At 42.6% G+C, this 19014-nt stretch overlaps 1 protein-coding gene across 3 annotated transcripts in view; it reads left to right on the forward strand.

Annotated features, from left to right (window-relative positions):
* Positions 1-19014, forward strand: part of ZNF385A (zinc finger protein 385A) — a 191253-nt gene that overhangs the window by 129533 nt on the left and 42706 nt on the right. For all 3 annotated transcript variants that reach the window (XM_083355012.1, XM_083355014.1, XM_083355013.1), the window contains exons 3-4: positions 2909-3019; positions 7583-7748. In XM_083355012.1, coding sequence (XP_083211138.1) covers positions 2909-3019; positions 7583-7748 — 277 coding nt within the window. The remainder of the gene's footprint in view (positions 1-2908; positions 3020-7582; positions 7749-19014) is intronic.

Genomic DNA, 19014 nt, shown 5'->3' on the forward strand with positions numbered 1-19014 from the left:
ATTTGACCCAGTTTGTCAGAAAAGAGTGGGTGGGGCTTGAAATAGCACTGCGAAGCAACTGGACTCTTGTTTTTACAGATAGCCAATTTTAGTTTCCCGGAGAAAACACGTGCAGGCTAAATTAATATTTTTTTTCCAACTACAAACAAAAACCCTCAGAGAGGGGAGACAAGACCGGACACATGATTAAACAGGGAGAGCACAAGATATTTGTTGGGACTTAATCATTTGAAAGCTTGTGTATCTTTTTAATAACAGAAAAGTAAATGGAAGCTCATTTGCAAATTAATTTGGCAGCCCTTCTCTCTCTCTCTCTCTCTCTCTCTCTTTGCATATGAAACTCTCTGCTGTAACAGAGACAAAATGAGATACAAGAAGGCACGCTCTCTTGGGTGAATCAGTAGCCATTTTTATAAAGTGCCTTTGAGCCTCACTCAGGCTTTTGATGCTAACCCCATGGTAATTATTCAAGTGGAAAAATATATGGAAAAGAAGCACTTGAAGTGCAGAGGAGCATTTTGGCTAATTTAAAGTTTTCTATTTGTACTACAAATCCAACTGGGGCAGAGATGGTTTAAAAATCACCCAAAGGAGAAAGGACGCTGTTTCCTTAATAGGATGCTTGGAACTCTCCTTAGGTACTCTGAGGGTCTCAGCATGGTGTTCTGTCCCCAGTTTTTGTCTTTCTTCATAAATTACACCTCTCTGTCATCAGGCAAGTGGTGGCAGACTTGGCTTCTGCCTTTCAGCAGCTGCCTGTTGTCAGTTTATATTATAATCACAGACGTAAAGGCCAGAGAGCTAACCCAGCCTGGGTCCTGTTCCAGGTTTGTGCCAAGAATATATTTATTAACTGTACTCTGGGCTGCCAGAATTTTCAAGGGGACACGTCTAGCCATGAAGTTGCTTCTTCCCATCCAGATGCATTTCAGCACTGGGTTGTAACAAGTCAATGGAAATGTTGTGTTTGTGACAACCGTTGGGAATGTCATCAGATTGACGTGGGAAAATATGGTCTTACAGATAGCTAAGTTCCAGCATCTTTCATTGTTGGCCAACTGCATTGGGACTACTGGGAGCTGTAATTCAGTCACATTTGAGGGCCAAGTTCGCCACTCTGTTGGAAAGTAGGCGAGACTCAAGGCTCTCCAAGTTCCTGACAAGAGTGCACATTCCACATGGAAGACCTTGTCTCAGTGTGGAGACACCCAACCCAAATGTGAATCACCGAGGTCGAAAGAGTCCAAGGAGAGACATGTGGGAATAACAGGGAGACTGTTGGTTTTCCCAAGAAATGAGCATATAGAATGGCCAGAGCAGTAGCCCAGGAAACGCCCAGTGACTTTGGCTGCCTGGCTAATTATTCAATCTGACGTCCAGTTTAGTTTATGCTCCTGCCAGAAACAACAGAGGAATATATGAATAGAACAGAGTGCTGTGTGCTTGCCCTTGGTTACAGAATAGGGACAAATAGGTCCCCCTAGAACAGGAGTGTCGCGACATATCGCAATTTTTTTTCCATTGCCGGCAGTGGGGTGGGCGCGGTTTCACCATGATGCATCCGGCCTGCGGGCCAGCAGTTTGACATCCCTGCAAAAGGATGCCAAAGTAGACTCTTTGCTACACTCTCTTCTTTTTCCTTTTTGACCCACCCAAGTCAACTCAAGTGAGCATTTTATATTGAAAGAACAAAAATATCATACACCTTGCAACCTCCCCTCCAAACATGATGGCGGGCCCAAATATCAGTACTTTACTTAACATGTGTCAGGAACTTCACAACTCATCGTATGCATTAGCTCAGTAAGCTATACAAGAAGCGAGCTGGCCGTTGATGGAAGTCAACGGGATGTAATAAATGGTGTGGGGTCTTACAGTAGAGAGTAGAGGAGACCATATCACTTGACCTAATCTCTTCTGCAAGCTTGTCCCGTCAGAGTTACTCAAAGCATCTTACAGTTAAAACAGGATGAATGCCTGTTGTTTATTTTGTTTTGTTTATCCTTCCTCCTACTCCCATAAATAGAGAGAAGAGCCAAGGCCAAGGCAAAGTGCCTTGCCTAAGGCTGCCAGCGGGTTTATGGTTGAGGTGAGAGCTAAATTAGGAGCTTCTCACTTCCTGCTTGTAGCTATTGTACAGCCGTCCAAAGTGTGCCTCATTCCTCTCTTACCATTATGCCAAGGTATCTGAAGATTATTCTCCCATGATACATTTGTCCTTCGACTGTCCCACTTATAGTCTTCTGTTCTCTTGCCTACAAGCGTGCTCAGGCTTATGAATTATGTCATCCTCATCTGGTATACCCTATAATTTCCAGCACCTCTGCTGAGCTGATTAGTATGTATATAGAATCTAGCTGGATAGCTGGATAAAAGGTGTAGAGGAAACAATTTACATAATTCACACAATCACCTCTTCAACAACTGAAGCTAGTCTGAGAGCTTTTCATGTCTCAGACATTCCTCATCACTGGGGATGACAACAAATAAAAGAGTATTAATTTGTAAAATAGCTACCTTTCGGGAGTATTTTGAAATCTTAACACCTGAGAAGGCCATCTCACCCAGCCAAACATAGGCTCCTCAATCTTTCTCCTTGGAATCTAGCTAGAGTCCCGTTGGCCTACAACAAATTAACTAGGTTTCATCAGAGCCACCAGAGTAAACTCAGTCTTAAGTTCTCTTTCAGGATAAGCTTTATAACATTTATTTTAGCACTATAGGATGAAATAAGAACAGGGTTGGGGCACTGTTGGTGTTGGAGGCATGCAAACGCTTGCTGTGCCATGAGCTGACAGGATTGTGTGCTTAGGCTTCCAGTTCATCATTACTGTGAAACCTGGGCCTTTTAAGTACAGGTACAATGTAGTCACTCACCACTATTCTTAACTTATTTCCCCCCTGGCAGATGGACCCAGTGCAGAAAGCAGTCATCAACCATACGTTTGGGGTCCCTGTAACCAAGGCCAAACGCCCCATCATCTCCTGCAATGTCTGCCAGATCCGTTTCAATTCTGAGGTAAGTCTTTAGAAAGTCCCAGCACTTTGCTCTGCCTTTCGGTGACAAACGATATATAAATACCGGTAGTCCTCAACTTACAACCTTTTGTTTAGCGACTGTTCAGAGTTACAACGGCACTTGAAAAAAGGGACTTATAACCAGTTTTCATACTTAACACTGTTGTATTGTGCCCATGCTTATGTGATCAAAATTCAGACGCTCAGCAATGCATTTAGGATGGTTGCTGTGTCCCGGGGTCATGTGATCACCTTTTGCACATTCTGACAAGCAAAGTCAACGGGGAAGCCAGATTCACAGAACACCTTTTGTTACTAACTTAACCATTGCAGTGATTCGCTGAACAACTGTGGCAAGAAAAGTTGTGAAATGGGGCAAAATTCGCTTAACAACTGTCTTGTTTAGCAATGGAAATTTAGGCTCAGTTGTGGTTGTGAGTCGAGGACTACCTTTACATTGCTGAGGTCACATGTGTTTTGCTTGCCCAAATTCAGTTCTTTAGGAGAACTGAAAATATATAACAATTTGGAGAATGAGTGAAGTTTCTCGTGTTGGTTAGATGATGATTATATTGTAAATTGCAAAGATCGTTGTCCGGCCTGTGTCTCAAGACATAATTTTTGATACATTTGAATAAACAACATAGTCCTGATTGTAATATAACACAAGTATAAAGAAAAGAAAAAAATGTGCCAGATAGCAAATCTGCAGATTAGCATATGATCCAATATCCAATCTAGTGCTGAGTCAGAATATAAGTCTCTATATTCTTTGAATGATGGGAAATCCCTTGGTCTGAGACCAAAATAAGGTCTTGATGGCAATGCCTAGATACCCGAGAGACATTGTATGAGCAGCTTGTCTGCTCAGTCTTCCTTTTCCATGAGGCACAGCATTAAATCTTAGTTGTCCCTCACGTTGACCGCCATACCAGATATGAGAAAGGTTAGTGAAGATGCTGAACGGAAAAGCAAAGCAATGAAATCAATTAGTTTTGATCTCAGATACGATTTCAGAATCACAGCAGAGTGTATTCTTTCAAGACCCATGTAAGATAGCAGTTCTAAAGATATATATTAAGATCCTCAGAGACGGAGCGAAAAACAAGGATCTTCTTATATTTTGTATTTTTTTTATCTTATTCCAGTAAAGTTTACATTACCACTTGGGGCTGGGTAGCCCTCCAAATCTCAGTGGACTGATGGCATTGAGGTCAAGCACCATATTGAAGGAGACCAGTTTTCTTTCTCGGATGTAGCACAACACAAATGCAATGTGCTTATCACACTGTGCACTTTCCTTCCTCCAATAGCCTGTGATGTGATATTGATTGATTTGCTATGTTTCATCAAGTTGTTGTAAATCCTTAGAGATTACATAGATAGATTTCCTCTGTTATGATCTGTCCTTAACCTGATTTTTCATATCATGATGTGATGCAGGTATGGGAAAAATGCCGAAGATGATGACATTGTCATCATTATTTTATTTTATTTTTACTGTTGTGCATATCAGAAAGAAAGGAAAGAAAAACATTGAATGCTTCATCTCTGTATGTTTTGGTAATGCTTATTTCCAGCCTATCTATATCACCATAAGTTAGAATTGGTAGGCATTGGTAAGGTTAGAATTGGTAGGCACTGTTAAGGTTAGAAGACAAGAGAAGGTGAAAAGCCTCTGAGTTGCTGGCTTCTTCTGTTCCAGAGAAGGAACAAGTTGACATTCTCTCACTTCTCATAAGAACTGAATGTATTGAAGCAGTTGCTAAAATGGCAAAGTCCATCTTAGGAAGCTTTAACAGAAGTAAATCATGCAGCTCACAGACATAATTGTCCTACTCCACTCTGGTCAGAACCCATGTGGACTACAGTATTATGTCCAATTCTGGGCACAATAGTTCAGATAGGATGATGATAAATAGAAGCAAGTTCAGAAGAGGACCACTGAAATGGATTGTGGTGTGGAAACCAAGTCTTTTGAGGAGTGGTTAAAGCATCTGGATACATTTAGGCTGCAGAAAAGATGAATGTGGGGCAATATGATTGCAGCCTTCAAATATCTGAAGGTTTTTTGCACAGAAGAGGGACTAGAGTGATGACAAACCTTTTAGAGACCGAGTGCCCAAACTGCAACCCAAAACCCACTTATGTATCATTGGGGGCTGGGTGGGCGTGGCCGTTTGAGTGGGTGTGGTCAATTGGGTGGGCATGACCCATCGGGTGCACATGGCTGCAGTGGTAAAGGCAGACTAAAGGTAAAGGTAAAGGTTCCCCCGCACATGCATGCTAGTCGTTTCCGACTCTAGGGGCCGGTACTCATCTCCATTTCAAAGCCAAACAGCCAGCGCTTGTCCGAGGACTTCTCCGTGGTCATGTGGCCGGCATGACTAGACACCAAAGGCGCATGGAATGCTGTTACCTTCCCACCGTAGTGGTCCCTATTTTTCTACTTGCATTTTTACGTGCTTTCGAACTGCTAGGCTGGCAGAAGCTGGGACGAGTAACAGGCGCTCACTCTGTTACACGACACTCGGGATTCGACCCACCAAACTGCCGACCTTCTGATCAACAAGCTCAGCATCCTAACCCACTGAGCCACCGCGTCGCTAAAGGCAGACTGGGTGGGACTAAAAAATTCAATCAATCAATTCCAACTTTACGAGAACTTTTTTTCCCGAGTTGAAATTGATTGAACCTTTTTTTTGTGTGCTATAGGTTCGCTACCACAGGACTAGACATATTCTCTATTGACTCAAAAGATAGGAATAGTATTAATAGATTAAAATCACTAGGAAGCAGGTTCAGGCTATATATCAAGGTAAAGTTCCTGACTATAAGAGTTGTCAGACAATGGAAGCCAGGTTGCCACATAACATGCCAGAGATCTTCAAACAAGATTGTTAGTTATCTGTAAGTGGCTCTTGTACTGATCAAAAGGTTAGACTAGATGCCCTCTAACACAGTTATATCATAAGAGATGGCATTGACCTTAGAGGATATTTAGTGAAATCATGTGAAATCATATTGTTCTAATGTTTTGTACTATTAAAAATGTACTATTAAAAACTATAAAAAACTGAGGTCTAAGAAAAGAGAACTGCTAAATATTATTAAAATATGCAAAAAGAAAAAAAGAAAGAAGAAATTGTAGTTAAAACCTTTCTTCTCCTGAAGACAAAAGGCTATTAAAAGATATTTATCTCTTGCAACCAAGACTATAAATGGGAGTATTTTCATTCAAGGTAAATCTGGGAAGGCTTCATTTTTTGCTTATCCGTATTAGACAAGCTACCACTATAATCATGTTGTTTTAAATCTACTTTCCGAAAATAGCCACAAATCGGGTCTGGAAGAAACAGGGGAAATTAACAACATATTGGGATGGAGATTTTGTATCTTTATTAAAGAAAGCATCAATATACAATCTAAGGACAAGTACAAAAGCAAATTAAAATAGAAAAATGAATAATATAATATACAGCATAAATTTATGTATAAAAGGTAAAGGTTCCCTTGCACATGCGTGCTAGTCGTTTCCAACTCTAGGGGCCGGTGCTCATCTCCGTTTCAAAGCCGAAGAGCCAGCGCTTGTCCGAGCACGTCTCCGTGGTCATGTGGCCGGCATGACTAGACGCCAAAGGCGCATGGAACGCTGTTACCTTTCCACCGTAGTGGTCCCTATTTTTCTACTTGCATTTTTACATGCTTTCGAACTGCTAGGTTGGCAGAAGCTGGGACGAGTAACAGGCGCTCACTCTGTTACTCGGCACTCGGGATTCGACCCGCCAAACTGCCGACCTTCTGATCGACAAGCTCAGCGTCCTAACCCACTGAGCCACCGCGTCCCTTCTTGAACTTATGTATAGAATAGGGTAAATTACATGGTGACGACAGAGTAATGATTTGTGATTTTCTTCTTCAAAAGTTGGATTTGTCTGTTTATTTGTTTACTTTTTACTCTTAATTTACCATTTTGGGATTTCCTAGTGATCTCCCATCAAAGCATGAGCGAGGTCTAACCCTGCTTAGCTTTTTGTTGATCAGCCAAGGATGCCTAAGCACTCCCATCTTCTGCTGTATTCATGAACTTAAGGAGAAATAGGAATATTGTAAGCATCTATATCTAAAGTTTATTAGAAGAACATTATTAGTGTAGATAATTTATAGGTTCAGGTTTAAATGAATGTGTTCTTCCTTGTCATAATATTCCTTAAACGGAAAGGAGATGAAGGATGTTAGTGTCAAAGGAAAAAACAAACAAACTAGTTTGAAAGCATTCCTAGAAATTTATTTGGGTGTTCAACTTAGATATCTTAGCTAGACCAGTTTGGTCTAATGGTTAAGGCACCAGACTAGAAAGCAGGAGACTGCGAGCACTAGTCCTACCTAAGCCATGAAAGCCAGCTGAGTGGCCTTGGGCCAGTATATATCCTGGCCTAGCCTGGTACAAGATTGTAACATGCTTCAGAAAGGTTATAAATGTGTTGCCATTCTCGTCGACCAGCCCTCGTAACGTCAATGGCTTTGGGATCTCCTATTGCTTTGTCCTTTTTTCCTTGTATAGAGCCAGGCTGAAGCACACTACAAGGGGAACCGCCACGCCCGGCGAGTAAAGGGAATCGAAGCAGCCAGAACGCGGCAGAAGGAATCGGGACCTCGGGAGGGAGACAAGCCAGGATCTGCAGGCAGTCCATCCTCCAGCACTGGGGAGAGTGATTCTGACCGCACAGGTTCTAAACTTCTTCTTTCATTTCAAGTGCTCCCTAAAATCTAAGGGTTTCTTGAAGCACATTTGGGGGCGGGGGAACGCTATGGGTGTGTGGGGAGGTGTTTGAGAGAGAGTTCCTGTATTCTCCAAAAATGTTGAACCGATTTTCAAGACTTCTCTGTGAAGCTTTTGCACCAGAATGTACTCCAGAACTTCCAAGTTCCAGACTGGTTTGTTTTGGATTTTAAGAAAACGAATAGGTATTCCCAGGCCAGAGCATAAGAGGAGAGTTTTCAGAGCAGCCCTAGGTGCCTGTTCTCTTCCCTTGCCAGAGGGTCTATGACAATTTGCCATGGCCAACTTGCCATGGCCAACTCATCGCAGCCAACTCACTATTGCCAACTTGCCAAGGTCAACTCACCATAGGACAACTCATTGCTGGATATAAGTTATACTAATAGCAACAAAAAAAGATGGAATAGAATCATTAAAGAAAGGACGGGAAAGGAGGGACAGAATGAAATGTATTGGGGGGGGAAATTAAAATAACTTTTTTATTTATTTTAAATAATTAAAAAGAATTGTTAAATTGCTCCGCAGCGAATTGTCTCGTGGTGAGTTGGCCGCGACGAGTTGGCTGTGGCAAATTGTCCCATTACCCTTGCAGAAGGGCGGATAAGTCTTTTCCCCTTCGGCCGTGGAGCCAGTTCTGGGGAAACTAAAAGAAACATTGATAATGTTGACTAAGAAAGAAATGCAGGGCTCTGAGCACTCCCCGCATTCTGCTTCAATTACAGAGTTCAGTAAGACCTTAGCTGTATTTTGCACCAATTACAGGATTGAGGGTGAAACCTTTGTGCTACAGGGAGGGAGGGGGAGGTTAGATCTTACATCCTGTCTTTGACGTTGTGCCTGTCCTCCTGATGCTGGGAACTTGAGCTGTCTTCTCAGTCCCGAGTGACCGCTGAGCAAGCGGGTAATTAAATCGCATCTAATTAAACATTGATTACGGGCTCCAATGGCTAGTGGAAATGGAGCTGGGGCTGCAGCCAGCATACTTGCCCCGGGAACTCTGCCACCCAGCTTCAGAAGATGGATTTTGGAGAGAGTGACTAGCCTCATCTATGCATTTCTGATGCCACAGCCTCCCCAGGATTGCAGCTAAGCAGCATAGCCAATCTGCTAGCTTTGGGGGCAGGGGGTGAAGGAAAAGGGAAGGAGGCAAGGGAAACGGGGGTGGGGGGTGGGGAAACCAACTTGTTAGGATTAACAGCTGTTTTTATAAATACGAGGCAAGCTGTTTTGTGGACAGCAGAGGATTAGAGGAAGTGTGTCATCCCACACAGAGGCTTTTTAAAATATCAGAGCCTTTTCCGAGGATGGAGTGAGATCGTGTGCTCTTTCTCTATTGTGTACAGGTAATCCTCATTTAGCAACTACAATTGGGACCAGCAACTCAAGTTATTAAGCGAAGGGTTTGCTAAGTGAAACTGTGACTTTGCTTTTGGCCTTACTTCAGCTTTCCTTTCTTTAGAGACCTGCAAAGGTCATAAAGGCAAGGATTGGTCATCAAGTTATTTTTTTCCATCGCTGTCGTAACTGCGAACAGTCACTAAATGAGACCTGTTTCTATTATCCTGTATGAAAGCTATGTATGATTGCCGTACTTTAAAAAAAAATCACTGAATTAATCGGCAAAATCTGAGGCGTCACTCGAAGGAGTCAGAATCACAACTGCAAAAAATGGCAAAATCCATATTGGAAACTGTTGGAGAAAGATTTGAAAACTGAACTGTCTGCGTGGCAACACTTTATTCAAATTTCAATAGTTTCCATCATTGCATCACAAAAAGAATTTGTGTGTGTGTGTGTGTTGAGGCAAGAAATGTGGTCGCTAAGAGTCAATACAAACTTGATGGCTCATAATTAAGATGAAGAAAAGTAGAAGCAAAATAATTAAGCCATCAGAGCACATCTGCAAGGGAAGTTCTAAATTTGTAGCGTTTTCATTCAAGAAAATACAGTTGAAGGGAAGCTTTGAGGGAGTATTGTAAAATTATGCATGATGGGACTACAGTGGGAAAAGGAGTGTTTTTCTCTCATCGTACAAGAAAGTGAGATCATTCAGTGAAACTGACCGGAAGGTGATTCAGGAGAAGTTGCTTTAAAAAGGAAGATAGGATTGCCCCCGTGTGTGGCTTTTGGGGTATTTGTTCCAGTTTTATGTAAATAAAATATATACTTGCCTAGATGCTGTCACTTTGAAAGACAAACTTGAAAGTAAAAACGACAGTTGCAGGAGCTAAAAATAAACACATCCAGAAGTCAATAGTCCTGTAAAGGCAGAATTATTTTAAATGGAAGTTTAATCTGCATCCCAAGTTATCCACCATAACTTGGTGAGGAAATTATGGTTGGGTAAATTTGCCCATTCTTCCTTTGCTTGGGAAGCAATTTTAAAAGCACGTTTCTGTTATGCCCTTTAGCCCAGAAACAGGACAAAGATTAGAGGATTAGTCCCAAAACACATCTGATGGGGGAAAGTAGGCTTAGAGTAAGTGACCAGCAAATTGTAAGAAACTACGCCCCTGAAAATGTATAGAAAACAAAAGAGATTTCTGACAGTTAAATAGATTGTCCACTGCTAAAGGTATATATTTGAAGCTAATCAGCTATGGGCACAGGTCTGCAACCCGCGGCTCCGGAGCTGCATGCGGCTCTTTCAGCTGTCTCCTGTGGCTCCCAGTCCTCTGCCATGTGCAGTTCAAAAAAAAAAAGTGGGACTAAAAAATTTCAACCAATCAATTCAAATATGCAGGGTAGGTGCATATCTCGCCTTGGCTCCACTCTTCAGTTCAAACCCTGTTCTGCGCATGTACGCACATGTGCACACATTTTTTGCGGCTCCTAGTTTTTCCTTTTGTGAGGGAACCGGTTCTGAGTGGCTCTTTCACTGTTTCAGGTTGCTGACTCCTGGCTATGGGGAATACTGCAGTTGTGGATCCTGTCCTAAACTGGATTAGACTAAAACAGCCATCTGCAACTTTGGCCCCTTCAAAATGAATGGATTTCAGTTCCCCGTATGCCCTGCTTCTTATGGGCACCGCTGAGAATTCTCAGAGATGAAGTTTGCACATTGGAAAGTCACCTAGGCTGGGGAAGGATGCTCTAGATCAGACATGTCAAACACAAGGCCCGGGGGCCAGATCCGGCCCATGAAGTGGTTTCATGTGGCCCGCGAAGCCATCCTAGAAACAGTGAGGGAACGTCCCCCACTGCCTTGGCCCTGCCCCAGAGACCCTCCTTCTGCCAGAGACCCTCAGATCTGTCCCACTCCTGCCCACCCAGTAGGCCATATGCACTTTAGCCACGCCCACCCAGTAGGCCACACCCACCCAGGCCACACCCACCCGGCCCCCTGAGGGCAACTGCAAAGCTGAGGCGGCCCTCAATGAAATTGAGTTTGACACCCCTGCTCTAGATGTTCTCTAAAATCTCTTCCGATCCTAAAGGTCTGTCAGAGAGCATGTCCCAGGTTACCATGTAGTCAGTGGCGACCTCCAGAGATATCTGGAGCAAAACTATCAAGAAGATAAAGGAGCTTTTTAAATTTTCAGTAACTACCATGGTACGTGATGCCCTCATGTTAGTCCACGTTCTTCTCTCTTTATGTGTATATGTTGTTTTCTTCGGTGGTTTACCAAACTAGTTAAAATATGCAAAATAGAACCAGAGTATTGGAGCCACATGAAACAACTAATTAAGACTGATCCATCCACAGCAGTAATTTATGCCTGCCTTAAAAAAAAGGGGTTTTTTCCCCAAGTGCCTGAACACCACCAGTGAATAAGCCCAACAAGGCTCTCTAAGGATATTTTTTTTTCTGTGAAGAATTGGTTTTCCAACATTTCTTGTATTCAAAGCATCAAGACTTTCGTTTATAAAAAAATTAAAAGCAGAGTTTCATCATCCAGATTTTAAAATGATGGTTGGATTTTGCCTTTGAGTGCAATTCTGTTTCACTGATACAGCAAGATAGTGTTTATAGTGGGTAACCTAAAGTTCATGAGATGTCCCTCAGATATTTGAGGGAGGAATCCTAATTTTGAAAAGGTTCTGTCCCGGCTATCTTTGGTTAAAAAAGGATCAGACAAAAACTGATGAGAAAAACCTCTTGCAGAGATGCTGAAGGCTCCTGTCAATCAGAATAGATGATCTGGGGCTAAATCAATCAGTAATCTGATCTGTCATAAGTTAGCTTCTTATAAAATGCATGCCTTTCCTTCTGAGAGAAATTGGAAGTGTGATACATCATCTGCTAACTCTCCAGCTATGCAGAAGAGCTAGAAATGAACGCAGGCTGAAACACAATAGTCAGAGTTCAGATGATAGATTGGATGCCCTGCATGATTGTCTCCATCTCTTGAAATAATCCCAATGGAGAATTCAAAGACTGATATTTCAAACGCTTCAGGGTGAATCTGTCTGATAGATAAAGAATGGTATGAATGGGGCTCATTGAACAGAAGGCCCATTTCCATGTCTTTCCAAGTGTAAGAACTTGCTGTCAACATGGAGCTCTTCATGTATCAAAACCATTACTCTTCAGGGTGAAGACATGCAACCTGTGCGTCATTGTTTGAGCTTGTGTCAGTCAGAACATCTGAATCCTGTACTGTACACAGCCTGTGCTTCTATCTGTACCTCTAGAACCGTAACAGGCAACAGTTGGGGCTTCTGAACAGAAGAAAAAGGTGGCAATGTCCTAATATCACAGAAATAAGAAGATCCTGGAGCAGGGTATTGCACTTCATCTGGCCAACATTATCCCTACAACTTATTGCTTTAGTTGTCACGAGAAAACCAGGTCACTCCTAAGTTTCAATAAGTTGTCTAGCTCCGTTGAGGAGCATGGCGGGGGGAGGCATTTGATGACATCAGACTGACCTAATCAGCCTCTTGTGACCCCGTTTCCTATTTTGAGCCCAAGGAAGGAATCTGATACTTGTTTAGTCCAGGGATCCAGTCTTGTAAGTCCAGCATCCCTCTTGTATAAGAGTGCCAGCTGTCTCTTAGACATGGCTGTTTTCCCAGTGAACTTTTGCTCAGAACTAATGTAAGCTTCCCTCCTGCTGTTTGGTTCAGCAAAGGTCTCCTCATTTTCGGATTTACGTGTTTTAAAAGTGATACACTGTTAAAAAAAACAACAACCATGATGTTTGGGAACAATGGGAGCTGTAGTCCCTCCTAGCTGGATGGCAACAGTTCAGGGAAAGCTGGATTTGAGAAATCGGATCTGGACTGGGTCCCCGATGCAAACCTTTACCTGACCATCAAACTCAGCAGGGCTAGTCTAAATCTACCTTACAAAGCTATGGGGAATCATTTATACTGCTTTGAAGGGAAACAGGCTAGAAAATGAATTTGTTTGTTTTCCTGAGTGTCCATTCATCAGTGACTGGGCATGTGTTACCAGAAAACGGTATTTTAAAACCATGCACACAAAGACAATCATATGAGGGCAAGACAGACAGACACAGACAGACAGACAGACAGAAAGACAGACAGATAGAGATAGAGATAGACAGATATATGAATCTGCTAACATACCTTGGTACAATCTCCATATCAAATTCACATCCCATCCTAGCTCAGAGGCTGGGGAAACAACTGGGTCTTTTGGAGAGACAGCTGGGTTGGCTCTGTCTGAGCCTTGGGGACATGCTGCTCCAAAGAACGGGCACCGCCACAGAGAAAGTGACCCTACTGTGTCCCTTAAGGTTGTTTGAGACCTAAAACGTGCCAACCCCATTAGATTGTATAGGAGAGGCAGAAGCCATTAAAAGTTCCTCATATATCCATTCTATGCCAGGCAGGGGTTGTAGGTGGTGAGCAGCGTTTTGAATTGAGCCAGGAAGTTCACTGCTAACCTCTGCAACTCACATAGCCCAGTTGTTACATGGCCTCCTGAGGATGCCCTTTGTGACTCGTGCCGCTGAATCCTGGACCAGCCATAACGTCTAATGGTCCTCCATGACAGCCCCATGCAAATTGCATTGCAATTGGTCAGGGGTAGGCAACCTTGGCTCTTTTGTGACTCGTGGACTTCAATTCCCAGAATTCCTGAGCCAGCATAGCTTCTGGAAGTTGAAGTCCACGAGTCATAAAAGACCCAAGGTTGGCTACCCCTGCAATAGGTCATAGATGAGATGACAAGGGCACAAATGACTGAAATACTGTACATTGTCACTGTTTGGAACTGTCTTAGATTTTTTGTGGGGGGGAGGGAGAAGGTGGCAGCCTTATTTCTAGTAAATAATCACATAATGAGCTCATTGAACTTTGTTCGTTTGTGCAGAACGGACCTTATTTGCCTTGCAGACTGCATTTTTCCCCCCTCTTCTCTCAATATGTATTTTGAACTAGCTGAAGATAGGTTTGGATCTTAAAAATAGCCGTAGGGCAACCACTTCGTGGGTGAATCGCTCTTGGTTTTCCTCTTTGCAAGGTGCCTCTCAGATCTGTGTGGAGTTCAAGGCGGCAGTCTGCTCCTCGCTGGAATGATAAGTTCTAGGAAACCCTTGGCAGAGATGTGGCTGTCTGGAGATGAAGAATTTATAGGGAGAGTTACTCTGGTTTTCTGGTTCCGAGCCACCAATGACCTCAGAGCTTGATGGGCTTTTCCTCTCTCCCTCCCTTCGTTATGCAAGAGACCCTGTGTTTTTCATTGAGGATTCAGACTCAGTGGGTGGGGGAGGCACCAAGACTAGTGAGAAAAGTGTTGCAGAATAAAAGGGTACGCCTTACCCAGAATGCCATGAAATATTCTCATGTCTTCTCTGGTGAGGCTGGGCTGGGGTGTATGTGTCATGTCGTAGCAATTCCAGGCAGGAAATCTGTGTTCTTTCTTTTGATTGAGACGTCACACACTGTGCTCTTGGACACACACACACACACACACACACACACACACACACACAGACACACCAGACTGCTCTCAGTGAACACAAATGCAACATTCTACGCATGTAGCCCCCTAGTACAACTCCTGTCTTTATACATCATCTTGGCCATTCTGCTTTAAAACTTTCTAAACAGCCATTAGCCCATTTCTCTCGCTGCTGGCTTCCACATTGTAGAGGTAGTCCTCGACTTACAACACTTCATTTAGTGACCCTTCAAAGTTACAACGGCACTGGAAAAAGTGACCTATGACTGTTTTTCACACTTATGACCACTGCGGCATCCCCGTGATCACGTGAACAAAATTCAGATGCTTGGCAACTGACTCGTATTTATGACCGCTGCAGCGTCCCGTGTGTGTGTGTGTGTGTGTGTGTGACGTGATCCCCTTTTGCGACCTTCTGACAAGCAAAGTCAATGGAGAAGCCAGTTTCACTTAACAGCAGTATTACTACATTAACAACTGCAGTGATCCACTTAACAAGTGTGGCAGGAAAGGTTGTAAAGTGGGGCAAAACTCACTTAACAAATATTTTACTTAAAAAACAGAAATTTGGGGTTGAATTGTGGCCATACGTCAAGGACTACCCTTAATTAAAGCTACGTCCATGCAGCTTCCCTCTCCAGCCCTTTCATTGCCATTAACTGTCCCCTGCCACTCCCCTGTGGCCGCATTTGTGTGGTCTTTAGAGGGTAGTGTAGGATTTGCCCTTTCATTTATGGCAAAGTGTCACATGCACGTTCACAGAGCAAGTCATTCTCTGCTAAACATTAGTAATTCCTATCCCCAACTTAAATGCCTTCCAGTCTTCCCTGAAAATAAAGAGAATCTCTTGTGTTAGGATGGCCATGAAACTCTGACAGTGAGAAAAGTGAGAAAGGTTTAGCGAGACCTGAAGCCAGTGTGCTTACAGAGATAAAAGGGAACTGCACGATGAAGCTGGCTGCTGTCTTACGCCTGTTTTCCTAAAAAAAAAAAAAAAGCCGCTGACCATCGCTGAAGCTTAGATCTGGGATCGTCATCAATATTGTTATTAATGGCTTGGATGAAGAGGTGGAGGGAATGTTTATCAAATTTGCAGATGACGCAGAATTGTGTTGGATAGCGAATGCCATGGAACATACGTACAAAAAATGAAAAGCTTTCTTGATTGGTTAGAGAAGTGGACTAAAATGGAATGCAGTTTATCAGGGACTGTTGCGAAGCATTCGCTTAGGGAACAAAAATCAAATGCACTGATTATAGCAGGGGGTCTTCAAACTTGGCCCTTTTATGACTTGTGAATTTCAACTCCCAGAATTCCTCAGCCAGACATGGGAGTTGAAGTCCACAAGTCATAAACGGGCCAAGTTTGAAGAACCCTGGATTATAGGAAGGAATTTAGATTTTTTTTTCCCCCGGTCCAACCAATTTTTTGAAAAGACATTATATAAAGGAGCTTGGGTGACTCTGTCCATCTGTCTATCAATCAGCAGCATAAGTCTGCAAAAACTAAAGACGTTGGGACTAAATTTGGTGTGTATGGGAAGAGAAGTTCCCAAGAGAAAGACTGAGTCCAAAAGTGTGTGTGATCAGATTGGGGATTATGGGGGGGAAATATCCCACGATGAGAAAAAACAGGAAATCCGTAGCCCAGAATGTTGCTGACTCTTTCCTTCTAAGCACGACATTCTGCTTCATTTTCATCCAAAGTAGAGCTGCTCTTAAGGCTTGTTAAAAAACTGCAGACTCTTCGGCCTTTTCCTTATTTGTATTCTACAAAATGAGATCTGGGAAAAGTAGATATTTACAAATGGAATATGAGTCAGTGGTATAATGTAGCTGCCCCAAACGGGCAACTGCCTCTCTAACCTACCTCAGCAGAAACGTGGTTTGCAATTGAAGCATATCACTTTATTTTCATTTCTAAAAGGGTTCACACAAACTTGAAGAGGTTTCGAAAAAATGACAAGGCTGATCAGGAGTCTCCCAAACAAAGCCCGTGAAGAAAGATTGAAGGAATCTTTCACCTTGAGAACACTGGATGGAAATATAATTCATTTATTGATTATACGTGGCATGGAGCCTTTTTTGACTCCTAGCGACCAATAGATAGATTTCCTCCATGAAGGAATATAATAGCACTCATCAAATACCTGAAAGTATTTGACACCTGTTGTCAATTGTGTGGAAGTAGGCATGTTCCAGAGCGCAGAACATTAAACAGTGACTTTATATTACAGGAAGGCAGATTCCAACTGTACATTAGGGGTAGAAAAATCCCAACAATGCAGTTTGACAGTGAAACCAATTACCCAGAGTTATGGCAGACTGTGCTCCATTAAATGTGTTCTAACAGAGGTTATATGACAATATGTTGGCCATGTTTTATTTTGGATTCTTGTGTTGAAAAGGAGGTTGGACTCAATGTAAAAGGCCTTTCCAACTCAGGGATTCTGTGAGTGAATAAATATGCCTAGGATTATACTTTCCATGAATTGAAAGCAGTGAGACGAGTTTGCAACTGGCTTAAACGGTGTTGGTTTCTGTAGGAGGAAGCTAAGGTGTAAGTTTAGCTAGTGCTTTCAGCCTCCAGTTCTTAGGTTTATTTGTTTATTGCATAATAATCAAGAAGATAAATATTTTCTCTTGATTTTATTGCTGTGTTGGACCAACTTCGCCTGACTTATTTCAGCTGGCACGAATGCCATTGAAAAACCAAGGCCAAGTACTCAGCTTGATAGGTTTAAGGGCAGGATCCTTAGTGAGCTAGTTTTGTGGCGTGGACAACTGATAGTATTTCTGAAGTTTTTCTGGTATAGAGTGATGACAAAACTTCCTCTGTTAAAGTTTGGCCTGCCCTGAAGCAGGTTCAAGGGCACAGGATTAAGTCTAGTAAAAAAAGTTAAAAGTAAAATGAAGTTGAAGAAGTTAAAAAGTATCACAGAGGAGAAACGTTCATAGTATTATTGGGTTCCTCCAGTCTGTCAGAAAAAAATTGTTGTGATTTACTTACGGTAGCCATTACTATGGTTGTGACCACACACACAGACACACACTCACACACACAATAGGGTTGTGCAAGCACATTTGAATATTAATATTGTTATGGAAGTATTTAACTGAAAACACTCAGGCCAGCTTATGTTTTCTCAGCCTATGTCCAGCAAATTGCTAAATAAATTGCATAAATGTGTTTATAGTAAGAGGCTGGAATCCCTCCCTTCAGTGCTAGATCCACGGGGAAGGGTTTGAGTGGAATACTGTAACTCCATGATCCATTTAGATTGTCAAGGGTGTTTCCACAACCAAAGTAGGATCTTTTTTTTTTAATTGAAAGTTGGGGTTCTCCGGAACTGAATTAGGCTCAGAAATTTTGCCAATGCTGTTTCTCATCTTCCACTCTGAACCCTGAACTGGTGTCTGTGTAATGACTTTAGGAGAGAGATGGTGGAAGAAAAGGCTGTGGTTGGGACAGGAAGCCTTGCATTTCAGTTTTCGTTCATATCTCCCACGTTTTTTCCTTTTTGGAGAAAATGAGCAGCCAGGGATTAGTAAGGTGGGAGTCCTTTTTTTCTGCTTGTGTATAAATTAAAACCATATGTAAATTGGCAGGCTTGCTAATTCTGCCTTTGGATGTGCACAGAATCTGTGCTTTACACACACACACGCACAAACGTACACATATATACACAATCATATCCCTCTCTTTAAAGTACACACAGATCCTAATGTATATATGATGAGAGACTAAATTAAAATAAATGAATGCAATGGAATGTTAGGAATCTAGAGGCTGTACCAAGTCAAACTCTGCTTTCCGTTACAGTCACAGCTATGAAGTTAAGTTTCAAGGAATGGAGAAGAAACTAGGCTAGGGATTGGGGAATCTGATTTATTGCTGAAGTTCACCTTCCACTTTCTAACTTCCACTTTCACCTTCACTTTCTAACTTTTGCACAGATGCAGCAAAAGGGGCTGCCAGACTTTATTTTACTTTTTTAAAAAATCTGGGTCTGTCCTTGCATCTCTGCTTTCATAGCTTGACCCACAAAGTATTTTTCCATTATCAGGGACCTAAACAATCCCGTTCAATACCATGATTCTGCGAAAGCAGAATAACAGAATAATTGTGTCGGAAGGGACCTTGGATGTCTTCTAGTCCAACCCCCTGCCCAAGCAGGAGACCCTATGCCCGTGGTGGCAAACCTATGGCACACGTGTCACAGGTGGCACGCAGAGCCCTCTCTGTGGGCACACGTGGCATCGCCCCAGTCCTAGGCCTTCAGCTGGGTTTTATAAAACCTTTTCGCTTTAGGCCTCCGCCGCCGTGTGCAAAAAACAA

This window comes from Vipera ursinii (genome assembly GCF_947247035.1).
Source record: "Vipera ursinii genome assembly, chromosome: 2".
Taxonomy (NCBI): Eukaryota; Metazoa; Chordata; class Lepidosauria; order Squamata; family Viperidae; genus Vipera; species Vipera ursinii.